The sequence below is a fragment of the Protopterus annectens genome, chromosome 10.part0 (assembly GCF_019279795.1).
Source record: "Protopterus annectens isolate FY-2018-M chromosome 10.part0, PAN1.0, whole genome shotgun sequence".
Taxonomy (NCBI): domain Eukaryota; kingdom Metazoa; phylum Chordata; order Ceratodontiformes; family Protopteridae; genus Protopterus; species Protopterus annectens.
Genome location: NC_056744.1, coordinates 1,450,202,704 through 1,450,216,042, shown reverse-complemented (window position 1 = coordinate 1,450,216,042; position 13,339 = coordinate 1,450,202,704). Strand labels below are relative to the sequence as shown.

Below are 13,339 nucleotides of genomic sequence, written 5' to 3'. Positions count from 1 at the left end.
AGGATCATAGCTTAGCCGAGTAACACTGTCTAATGTTGAATTTGTAGTCTTTAATTTAAAATTTTAAAATGTAATTTAATGCGTTCATCAACCACCCGAACGTAGTGTGCTGTCTTTGAAAATGTTATTAGGTGTGCTTTGGTTACTCACAACTAGGTTTATTTTTTGTATATTTATTTTTATGTCATCGAAAATTTATCACGTCACAAGAGTTATTCTTCTTTTACTAGATTGCAAGAAGATAATGTCTTTAAATGCTATATTTGCACTACAGCTATTTATGTATTTGTCTTCCACAGTCTTTTTACTGAAGCTCGTTTTGTGTTTAGTTGCTGCTGGCGTCATGTTTTCAGGCTTCATTGCTTACTCAACACTATTGGTTAATACATTTTTTTAAAATCAACCATGTGAGCTGTATTTAAGTGAGTACTTGTGTTATCTCTTTTGGTCTGAAGAAGTCTTTTATATTAAGACGAAAAGCGCTTAACCGTTTATTATTGTATTCTACTATTTGATTGCTTGTGAGCAACACAATAAACCTGTTTTTTACTTTTTCACATGTTGTTGACTCTGTGTGTTTTGGACAACATTGTGTATCGAGTTGCTGTTGGATTTATTGTTTGACTATGTTTCAGAGAAACTGACAGTTCTTTTGGCAGGGGCAACTTCTACAGTTTTTTCAGTGTCATGTTCCTGTTGATGAGATTTGTGCAGCTGCTGCTTGTGTCTCATTATAAACTAGATGTACAACCCAGAGCTCTTTCCTCTTTTGGCTGTGCTGTTCTCAGGAACATCCTTCCTTAATTTCACCCAGGTTGTTATGTAGCTTGGGATTCTGTCCCATTTGTTGAATCAGATGAAAGTGGACAGCATTGGACAAGAAAGTTTTGTACTCACTATAATGATAGATCCAAGTTGCCCTATTTTTGTCTGGTTCGGCATCCTTCCCACCAATCCCCCTTACAAGTTGCCATCCCTGAAGAATGGGTAGTCTCTGTGGGAGTCTGTTTATCTCTAATCTCAACAGGTTGGTTACCCTAGTATTCTTATGGAATCCTTCAGCTTTCAGCATCCTGTTGGATCATGTTTTATTTAACTGCAGTATTAGTACTTGTTTTATATATATATATATATATATATATATATATATATATATATATATATATATATATATATATATACACTTACATGTGGCTGAGGTAATTTGAGAATTGTAAGGGAATTATTAGTAGGGGAGGAGTCAGTGCCCTGGATCCGAGTAGAATCGCAGTTCCATTCTTTAAACCAGACGAAAATAGGGCAACACGGATCTATCGTTATGTTGACTACATAACTTATTATTAAAGCTAAGTTGATGGGGGAAATAGAGGGGGGAAAGTGGCAAATAAAGAGTAAGTGTTTGAGTCGTAATCATGAATAGTTAGTAGGATTTGTGTCATAGTAGTGTGACTCCATCCTGAGAGATGGTGGGCATTAGACGAATTGGCACAGCTGTAAGAGAGCAGTACTAGCCACTATGTGGAGTTGGAATTCAGTTTTGAATTGCTGAGTGTTCCCAGCCATCTTCAATGGAAGGAGAATTTTATTCTACAACTGTCAAAGAGAGGATATAGGGAGTGTCAGTCTGCTTTTTGAAATCTGCCGGCAGTAATAGACATTTGTCTTTAGAGAGGAGTACTTCATCAGGAGTTTATTTTGTAGTAGATTTTGTAAGGCTGGGCATTTAAAAGCGTAATGGAGAGTATGAAAGACAGTTTGTGAGTTCCATCCAGTTTAGTTGCTTTAGAGCACCACAGAGATGTTTAGCTTCTTCATTGTAGCATTCTTCTAGCTTTGTTATTGAGAAGAGTGTATGTTGGTGAATGTAAAGGAAGTGTATAAAGTAGTTGGTAGTAGATAAGCAGAAGCTAGTGTCTTTTTGTTGATGTCTGTCAAGAAAGGATTCTCTTCTACAGACGGGACAAGTTTTTCATGTATTTGAGAGTGGCATCAAATTTCAGCTCATCTGTTATGACCCACAGACATTTAGTATACAGAGTGACTTTATTTATAGTATTGCTGAATGAGGTGATGATGAAGGGGTGTTTCTTCAGTGAGATTTGACTGGGGTTAACTTTGTTTTCTTAATGGGGGTTAAGTAGTGGGTAATGCATTTTCTAATAATTTTTCAGTATTACCAAAATCATCTTGCATTAGTCTTTCCAATTCTTGGTGAACAAAGGTTGAATAGATGATTGGGGAGTGTTCAGCATATTGGATGAAGATGGAAAGTTTTTGTGATGAGTTTAGGTCATTGATAAATATGATAAGCAGAAGTGGACCTAGAATGTGTTCTTGTAGGATGCCTATTGAGACTGACAGGAGGGCAGAAAATTAATTTTGCCACTTTACAGGTTGTAATCTATTTAGGTAGATAGCTGTGAAAACAGTTGATGGTGGATGTAGAGGCCAATGTTAGCTAATTAGTCTAGAAGTTTTTGATGTGACATGGTATCAAATGCCTTGGAAACTTACAGAAATGTGGGATGAACCATTTTGCCTGCATTTGTCCAAAAATGCAGATGAAACTATTTTGTCTCCATTTCTTTTGAGGTTTAATTTATTTAGGATGCCAAGTTGAACTGTGCTTACTCTGTGGAAGAGCAAACAAAAAAATGCTAGGTGGAGGACAGGAGGTTTGAATCCAGGAAGTACTTGTGAATGAATACACTTTTCTGTGTGCCACACTGGTGGTTAATGGTGTCACAAGTACAGAGCCTGGCAATATATGGCATTTGTTAGTGGACAAATTCACAACCAATTCCAACTTTACCCCCTCCTCATCTCCCACCATTTCCACAAAAAAATACCCTCAAACATGCCCCCTTCAACTGTAACTAGGGAGCATGTACTGGTTGCACTTGCTGAAGCCAAGAACACAGGCTAAGTGGGCTCTGATATAATCCCAGGATGCTTACTGAGCAGTCTAAAATAAGACTTGTCAGGATCCCTGGAGTCATTATTTAACTGTGGTCTACGTGAATGGAGGACTGTTAGTCATCCCCTTCATAAGGGAGGACCTTCAACAGATCTGGAAACTACAGGCCCGTTAGTCTGGCTAGTCTTATTTGTAAAGCCGTGGAAAGAATTATCATGGCTGTTGCAAACAAGGACATTGGAGACCTCCAGACACTGGATCTTTACCAGTTTGACTTTGGCAAAGGAAGGTCATGCTTACTAAATCTGGTGGATTTCTTTGAAAAGGTCACTAAGGCAGTGAATGAGGGGAAAACATTGCATACTGCGTACTTGGATGTGGCTAAATCATTTGATACAAAACCTCACTTGAGCATTGTCAATAAACTTTTGGAACTAGGTATAAACCCCTTTATAATATGCTGAATAGCTAGTTGGCTCACTGATATGACCCAGAAGGTTAGAATCAGTGACCACCTCCACAGAGAGGTTGGTCCCCAGTGCAGTCCCTCAGGGCTCTGTGCTAGGCCCACTTCTCTTTGGGATCTACTTCTCAGATGTCAAAGGCCTCTGGCTAACCAAGTTTTCAGATGGTTGCAAACTGGGAGCAGTCATTGAATTCCCCCAAGATGAGAACACTCTTCAGGAAGGTGCAACACAGACAAATGCTTACTGTCAAAGCTGTGACTTGAGACTCAATACCAAGAAATGCATTATAGTACTTTTGGAAGTCTGCCACTCTGGGTAACTAAGTTATCAGTAAAACAACCATAAAAGTTTATTCAGTAGTCAGGGATCTAGGAACTCTTGTAAATAATAATCTAGCCTTCGACCAACATGTTTACAAGGTAATAAGAAAATCCTTCTATGTTGCTGAACTTATAAGCAAGGGTATGACATGTAAGTCCAGAGAGGTCATCATACCACTGTACTCGGCCCTCATCAGACCCATTATAGAGTATGGTGCCCCTTGGGTAAGTACATGATCAGACACGTGCAGCAACTGGAATATCCACATAGGTTTCTTACAAACAGAATACAGGGAGTTAAATACATTGTCCTACACTGATCACTTCAAAGCCCCGTCTCTCTACTTGGTATGTACAGATTTCTGAGAGGTGATCTTTGCCTGGCATACTGGGCATCCCTGGACCCTATTTTAATTAACCTTTTGCACATCTGCAAAACTAGCGGCATCAGAACTACTAGATTAAAAGACCAAAATGTTACTTGCTTCATAAATTGGACATGTTGGAAAAACAGATAATGTTTCTCAGAGAATTCCCATTTTATGTAAAGGGGTCCCCATCCATGTGAAGCAGAGTTCCTTCTCTTCCCTATTTGATCAAAGATTGGACCAGTGAATGAGTAATCCGAACTTCACCCCTGGTCTGACACCTATGTCTGTGATGGACAGAGGGCAGTCAGTAAACCACTTCCTAATGCAAGTCAAGTTTGTGAATCACGTTTGGGTTGCATGGCTAGGCTTATAGGGCCCGAGTGGTCATTATCCTGGTATATACCTATAAACCTATGAGGTTAGGATGGCAACTGGACAATAACTGGACTGTTCATTGTACTTTCTGTATGGCAGAGACATAGGATTTCTAGATAGATCTGTTAATGAGAATAGACTAAGGGTATGCAAGAACATCAGCAGCCATGCTAGTGTATTCAGTTATACGTTTGTTACTCTATAGTGTAGTAGGTTAATTTTTAAGCAAATGCTTTCTAATTATGGTGATAGGATCAGTGTTTAGAGTGATAGTAGGATCTGAGCCATTGAGAGTGTTGGTGTATTGTAGGAGTGAAGCTGTTGTGTGCATGAAATAAGTATCACATTTGCATGTGTACTTTAATCTGATTCATTAAAGAACATCTTTCCTTTGGAAGATCTGCTGAGATGTAGGAGGTTATTTCATTTTTTTTTTCAGAAAATTCTGCAGAGTATGGTAATACATTGCCTTGTCATAGATGACATGGGATTTAGTGAGATTTCTCAGATGTCTATAAATATTTAAAAGTTTTCAGTAGTTTAATCGGTAAGCCAAAGTTTCCCTGCTTTGTGTCATTTCCTTGTTGCTGTTAGGTGTTTCTTGTTTTCCAGGAGCAGGACTAATCTTTACTCATTTATTTCTGACTGGGGCTTGGCTGTTTAGGGTGCTGAGCAAGATGTTATTGAACTGCTTTGTGGCTTCATTCAGAGGTAGTATTTTTACTAGTGGCAGAGTATTAAGGCTGAGATAAAGGTATCTTTATTGAGGGCAGATAGGTTAAGGATTAGCCTAAAGTAGTGTTTTTTGGGAGTATGATGTATACCTCTAGAAACATAAGGGGATAGGTGATCACTCAAGGATTAATCAAGGGTGTCAGAGCTGGTAATGTCATCAGGGTCTGAGGTAAGGATCCTGTTAAGTACAGACTCTTATTGTTTTTTCTCTTTTTCTAGTAGTGGAGCTAGTTGTGTGAACCTTGCAGATTTATATTAATTGGGTTTGACAGGAGGCTCAGAGGCAGCCTGATGCCAATCAATGTGTAGGTTTCCTAAGAAGAATGTTTTGCGGGAGATATAAGTATTTACCAAGGATAAGACATCTTCAGTAGTGATCTTTTTACCTTGGATGATGTATATTGCAGTGATGCCTAGGATTTTGTGTTGGGGGGGGGGTTACATTTTAAGCATTACTGAATTGTTGATACAGAGATATCAAGGGAGTTAAGCTATAGAATGGCAAAACCTCCTGCATTTTTGCATATTTGGTGATCCCTGAAGACAATGCAGCCTGTACTGCAATTTTGTGTTTTGGTTTTAGACGTGTTTCTGTAGAACACAGATGTCTGGGAAGGTTTGAGCTGTCCAGGAGTGAAAATCAGTCAGATTGTTGTCTATGCTTCTAAAATTAATATTGAAGAATGAAATTAAATTATCATTGTGCAGTTTTTAGAAGAGGGTAACTGAAACTGTGGGACATGGGTTGAGATGCACATCCTATCTTAAATACTACAATGATTGATAGTACCGACCAAGAGCTTAGTTTCAATTCTGGCTTTTATGTAGGAGCTTGAGTTTTGGTTTATAGAATTTAAGGTGGGCAATGTTTATAGTGGGTGGTGGAGACTGAGAAAGAGATATTGGTTTGGATTTCTAGGGAGAATTTCTAAAAACTCACTGAAAAAAATATTTACTGAAAACCAGACTGTCTTAACATTTAAAATTAAAATGTGTGTGGAAGCCAATGTTTGTTATATTTTTAGCTGGTAATGATTCTAGTGCTATTGCTAGCAGTATAAAATGTTAAACAGTATCTATATGTATGTAAAAAAGCCTTAAATACTATCATAGCAGTTCACTGGCTTTGCATCATCATGTAAGTGTATTGGCATACTGTGTTCACTTTCTTCAACAGTGATCATGATCCATTTTAGTTTCCTGTGGACATGGCCTTGTATTTGGTTATTCTGGTAAACCCCTTTGTAGAAATGTTTTTGAGCAGTCTGGAGGCATTCTCTAGTCAAGTGCCTTTGCTTTGACAGCAGTTTCAGCCTGTGCTGGTTCAGGATGGATGTCTTCAGCAGACTCACCTGTCTGTCATTTGTTCATATAACTGGATGACTGCCACTGCCAATAAGTGCTTGGTTATTGCCAGCAGTAGGTGAGAGCATCTGTGGATAGAGCTGTCAGACAGTCATAATAAGGCTGTCTAATTAGTCTGTGCTGGTCTCCCTGTGTCCTGGCTGCACTCAAAGCGTTAAGTGTGCATTGGTCTTTTACAGTTGCAAGTGATGCAGTTGTCACAGTCCTGCCCCCAGCAATGCTTGCAAATGTGTGGCACCCGTCCCATTGTCCACTAAGATTGTAAATGGCTCCTGCTTGCCCCCTGCAGGTGCACATTCCAATCCCATGGGAAAACACAAGGCTTTTCATCTGTTCCTCCTTTCTTCTTCCGTGCTTGGTCTGCTACTCAAACCTGCTTATACCTATGTTGTAGGCCTGGCATACTCAAACCTGCTTTACCTGTGTTGTAGGCAGGGCTTCATCCATCTCCATCACTGAGCCAGCTTGTACGGTCATGTAATTTTCTCAGAATTGTACAACTACCAAGTAGAAAGTTTGAAATATGTAAACCCAGAACTGTGGCTTCATTAGTAACTGTCAACTTTAATTATGTGGGCTATATTGCCAGACTGATGGTTCATTTACCTGACTCCTTGATTTCTTTGGATTTCTGCTCTATGTAGTGACACTGACACACTGGTAATGATGTTATATAATGAATTTTATAAGAATAACAGTGTGAATAATTGATTTCCTCATGCCTTTTTAACAGGGTGCTGAATCAGGATTTGTTCCAAGTGTTCAAGACTTTGACAAAAAACTTGCAGAAGCGGATGCATATTTGCAAATTCTGATTGATCAGCTGAAGGTAATGTAATTTAATGAAGTGTAATAAAAATGTTCTGAATTTGTCTGAATGGTTAGAAATCTTACAAAGTATTGTTTAATATAGAAGTGCACTGCACTGCACATTCAGTATGAGTCATAGTTTGTAGAATAATAAAAGATTTGTATGAATTTCACTAGATTTTAAGGAGGTGGACCATTTGTTGATCACAGTGGCCAAAACCATTTCCTGCCTGTGTGTTAAAAGACTGCAAGCTTTGGCCATGTGCAGGCAAGAGTGGTCTTGTAACTAACTGTGTGCTTAGAGATCAGTAGCATAGGAGTAGGACACATATACGTGTTAGCAGAGACAGGGCTAACTTCTGTTGAAATTGAAATTAATTGCAAGACATTTTGTTCTTTAAAAATTAGCAGCATGATATGGAGTGTGCTGATCCTGTTAATGGAACTACCATATTTTCTGTGAAAACTATCACTGTTTCCTTCTGTGTCAGACTGGCAACTTAAATGTGTTAGCTTACTAATCTGCAGTTGCCAGACTTGGGTAATAGCAAGTACCACAAAGGTAAAACATGGCTTTCCCAGATGAATTTGTAAGAGGTAGGTTCTTGCACATTCCTTTGTTAACCTCGTATGCCTGTTAATATTTTCCTGGAGTTATTTTTGAGTACATACAAAGTGTACATTGGACCTACCTTTGACATTTATAATACCTTGAAGGGCAGAGTTAGTTATGTTTTGTATGCTTTGAAAATCAGTACCTATAGGCTATGTGGTGCATTTAAAACTGCTGTTGAGACTTTCACTGGGCCTTTTTGTTTATCCATGACACCCCTGCTATTCTGATAGTTTACATCTGACAACACAGTCCTTTTGCATAGTTAACAATTGAGGTGTTCTGTTTTGCTGTGCTCAGCTTGGCACAGTTCTAAAATTTATTTAGCTGCCATGCCCAGAGGTATGCGGGTCTACTACTGCACTCATGTGATTGGAAAGTGTGTGTGTTCAGTGCTTCAGACATATAAAGTCTTCATAGAGGTCCTACAGTCAACTGATCACAAGCCACAACATGCATTAGTACTGTTTATCCTCTGTGAGGTAAACTGCATTAAACCTGGTCCCATATGCCAGCACTTCTTGTCAGTCACCCACAGGAAGTAACAGTAAAAGTTCACTTTCATCCCAGCCCTAAAGATGACAACTCTAAGGATAGCAAGCACAAAACGCAGCAGTAAGTTTGTTGTTGCAGTCTCAGGTCAGTGTCACATAGAAGGTTAGGCATGAGGACGATGGCATCTGGTAAACTTTCCATGTGTTCGTCATTCCATAAGATGACCTAATGCCTCTTATAAACTCTTCCTCAGTTAGCAAAGTGTTAACATTGCACCCACCTTTGACTGATATTGAGAGGAGTACAAGAAGTATGCCCCCTGGCAGCCAACCTGTGTAGTGCATACTAGGAGTGTCCACAGACCTTTCCCTACTAGTGTCTCCAGATCTTGACTGTACCCAGCCAAGGCTTGGTGATCAGACTCTGGTTTGGAAATTTACTTTTCAGTGCCTCATTTTGAGTTTAAGATGGTTCATCAGCTGCAGCTGATAACTGCCAGGCCTCTCCCCTTGCTAGTTTTGCCCACAGGGGCAGCTGAGGTGTTGGACAGGTGCGTGTTGATGGTCTAGTGTGGGATCTGTCCTTGCATTTGAGTGTTGGAACAGATTAATGTCTACACAGGTCTTTCACAAATTAGATGCTGCTTTCTGCCTAGACTACCCCAAACATTGGATTCCATTGCCAGACATGTTTGCCTGTTTATCTACCATGCGTCGAGAGAGTCTTGGCTACCACTTGTGAGAGTCAGGGTATGGAACAGTTTCCCTCTTTGAGATTCTTCCACTGAGAGAAACTTCTGAAAGCCATTTGGTGCTTGTGTCATAGAAAGATAAGGGTATTCCAACCTGTTCTACCTGTAGCTCCCATCTGTTTTTCCACCTTTAGCAAGGTTATCAGGATGGTGATGTTACCTGTGAATGGGCCTTTTGCGCTTCTGCCTTTTACCCAGAAATGGTAAAACCAATATATAAGGCATAGAATGTTGAGAAGAAAGGGCCTTTTAGCATTTCAGTGTAACCTGCCCTGAAATTTGCCATTTGTTTAGCCTACAACTATCCAGATTCATCTTCCTCTGCTTCTGCGAAGGCTTATGTCCTCCCTAAATCACTGGTACAGTGGAAATAGCTTCTTTTCCAAGTATCCCAGGGCAAAATCCTTTGTGATCTCCTTAGTCCAACATGGGTCCCAGAGACCGTAGTATATTTCTACTTTACCAGTTGTGCAGCCCGAAGCTTTGACTGTGTATAAGAGGGTGTTTTCTGCTGCTTTCACCATTAAGTCCTATAAGTACCTGTTGCACATCTCTAGCATCCAACCCTGCTTTGTGGGGTGGGCACTGGACAAATTGGCAAAGCTTCATGATTCTGGGCCAAAGAGCCCCCTAGAGAAGATCTTTATTGATGGCTTCATGGGTGGTTGCTGTGCTAGCAGTTCTGTCCAGGGGACCATTGAGAAGCCAAGCCCAAATTCACAGTTGCCTCTTAACACTGGTTAAATGACATGCTCAAGGTCACAAAATAGGCAAATGAGAGCTGAGGGAATCCTACCATGTACCACAGAAACAATAGTGCACAGGCTTAATCCCCTGAGCCAGCTGCCAGACAGAAATATCTCCCCATACCTTCAGGACTCACACACATCTCCTTAGCTGAATGTTAGCCCACTGCACCACCATTAGACACCACTGCTTTGTGCTAATTCATGTAACTTAGTACAGCACAGTACCAACTGCATTGATTTTGCAATCAAAGCAGAAGACTTGGATGTCTGCCTGCACAGAATGTCTTGACTCAGGCTGTTCTCCTTCAGAGGTGACCTGAGTTAGATCATTGTGGATGCCTTCCTCCACGGTGAGGTCCTTTTTTTTCCAAACCTCCATTTGATGATCTCCAGCAGAGTAGAGATGACCATCATAGAGGATCTATAAAATGCCCTCCCAACTCTCTTCTTTTTTTAATTTTTCCCAGACTTTTGGCTTTCTAATACCATGATGGGACTGGACTGCATTCCTAAGTCAAAGTATGATGAAAGTTCATGAACTTAGTATTGTTTCAGTCTTTGATGTCAGCCAAAAGTGCTCTTTGCAGCATCCGCACTGTGCCCAGTAATGATTCCTTCTGCAATTTGTATGGGGTTACATGTATTGGTACCATATTTAAATACAATTGTAGATTCTCTTTTTAAGACTCATTGCTCCTACTATTATTGGAACTGCCAGGGTATCTTTCTTCCATATTGCTCTCATTTCTGCCTGCACATCCTGATAATTTATGACTTTGTGTGTGCCTGTCTATGCAAGACACTGTAGTCACTGGGTGTGGCAGTTTCAGTGAACAGTGCTACTTTTGTCTTCTCTTCATGGACCACTAGATCTGGATGTTCATCGTGTTTCACTGTTGCAGTCATTACACTTGGGTTATCCTGCTGGCAGGCTACCCTCAGTCGGCCAGAATTCCAAAGTCTAGGTCCGGTGTCAGTTGCTGTCGCCTCTTCCCTGACGTCAATGCGCCAGGGGTATAAAAGACGCAGCAGACGCCATTTTCTTCAGTCTTTCTTGCCGCACGGTGTCCCAAGCAAAAGCAGTTCGCAAGTGCCGGTCAGCCAACTCCTGAGATTTTCAAATCCGAATTTCAGAACCGAAGTCTTCATTAAAGCTAAGTACCCTGTTGGGGGAAACTTTTTTCTTGCTCCAGACCAATGTCAGAAAAAGTTAACAACTGTATTTCTTGTGGGAAGCAAATACCTCATAAGGCTTTTCACTCTCACTGTATTCCTTGCCTAGGCCCTGATCACAATGTTGCTAGCTGTCGGTTTTGTGCTAGATTTAACCAACGCACTATCAAGCATCGGTTCGATTTTGCATTTCATTACTTTGACCAAAGATTTAATTATATAATGCTGTCGGACCAGCCAACAACTGGAGTTTACAAAAAACGCAAGGACAAGGAAAAGGATAGGTATCCGAGGTCCAAAACCAACAACGAGGCCTCTGCTAGGCCAGTCGCCAGTTCACCGGTTCTCAGTGAGGCGCTTTCGCAGCCCCTGGCACCCGCTACCTCAGAGCCACAGGCCGCTTCTGACTCCCACATGGAGCCAACTGGGCCTCTGGATACTCAAGGTATTGGACACTCTGAAATCATTCCCTCAGATGGGTCCGGAGCCGCTGAGCAGGCATCGGCTTCTGAGGGTTTCTTCAGATCTACACAACTATATATTAAGCCATCTTCAGCTTCAAAGACTAAAGCAGCTCTAAAGACAAAGAAAGAAGTACAGCATTCTCCTACTCAGACTTCCATGCCTAAAAAACAGATGATCAAAATGGCCGAAGATCTAATTACTTTGATCAGGGGCTCCCATCCTCCTCCTGATAAGAGGCCTAGGCAAGAGACAGAGTATGATTCTTCTGATCAGGTTTCTATATCCTCGAATTCCTCTTCTGAACAGGATTACTCCATGCTTCCCTATGAGGATTCTGATGCTGAAGAATCCATTCCTTCAGCCTCTCCTCCTGAGGATTATTCTTTTGGGGAAACCCTGCATACCATGAGGGAGCATTTCCACTGGGAGAGCCAAGATTATTCTGAATCTAAGAAAAAGCTCAGAGACTTTCTGCTACTTCCTCAGCACAGACCCCTTGCTATTCCACCTGTTCTAGACATTGTAGATGATGTATTTTCAGAGTCCGGCCTATCCCCTGACTCTTTACCCCCTGCACCTGCTAAGCCAGACAGATACTACAGGGTTCCGGATTCTCATAAATTCCTATACAAAAACCCCACTGCTGACCCAGAAACAATATCTCAGGGTCCCAAAGTGGTTAAAGCTTCCACTGCAAAAAACCCGGTCTCCTCTGATAGGGATTCTAGGGCTCTAGACAGATGGGGGAAAAAGTCTACACTTCTGCCACCCTGGCTGTAAGGGCTTTAAATTGTCAGTTTCATGTGCTTAAATATCAGCAATATTTAATGTCACTGTGTAAACAGAAATTGTTGACAAATACTGAATGTTCAGAGAACAAGGAATTGCAGGATTTATTGCATGCAGCTGAACAAGTGGGAAAGCATACTTTGCAATGTGGTTATGATTTACTGGAGGCCACTTGCGCAGGGCAGCAGTTACAGGTTCTGTGATTAGAAGGCATGCTTGGTTAAAGGAACAGAATCTGCCTGATCATGGTAAAGCAAAATTATTAGACGCACCATTACAGCATGACACTTTGTTTGGTACTAAAGCAGAAGAGGTGTTGAAAAATTGGAGGATAAAGCAAAATCCATGCAGACAGTCAAGGATTTCTTACAGGTACAGCCACCCAGGTTCAGCAGGAACTGGCCTTCTAAAAATTGGTCCTTTCCAGTGTCAGACAGACCACAAAGAGGCAGATACAGGTGTCCCAGAGGTAGATCTCAGCCCCAAGGCTCATACAGGCCTAAACAATGGGGTGCTCCTACCTCCAAAAGCGGAGAAGACAAATCACAACCTTACAGGAAACAGTCCCAATGACTTTCCTTTACCAGATCCAAGCACTTTTCTTTTGGCAGCCCCCTTAGGGGGGAAACTAGCACTTTTTTCATCAGATTGGCAAATGGTTACCCAAGACAAATGGGTCCTGAACATAGTGTCCCAAGGCTTACAGGTTCCATTTTCACACTCTACCAAGGTCAAAAGGTATGCCAGACCTGCCACACAATTAATGGGCAGAGGCACAAAAACAAATTACAGTCCTCATGGACATGAGGGACATTCAGCAAGTACCACAACAAGAGCAGGGGCAAGGATTTTACTCCAGACTTTTCCTAGTACCCAGAAAGGACAAAACCTGGAGACCAATACTGGACCTGTGTATACTAAATACGTTTCTGAAAGTTCCAAAA

The 13,339-nt window shown here is 41.0% G+C and overlaps 1 protein-coding gene across 6 annotated transcripts in view; it reads left to right on the top strand.

Annotated features, from left to right (window-relative positions):
* Positions 1-13,339, top strand: part of OSBPL9 (oxysterol binding protein like 9) — a 2,070,592-nt gene that overhangs the window by 1,044,182 nt on the left and 1,013,071 nt on the right. For all 6 annotated transcript variants that reach the window (XM_044086075.1, XM_044086074.1, XM_044086077.1 and 3 more), the window contains one exon: positions 7,284-7,379. In XM_044086075.1, the coding sequence (XP_043942010.1) occupies positions 7,284-7,379 (96 nt within the window). The remainder of the gene's footprint in view (positions 1-7,283; positions 7,380-13,339) is intronic.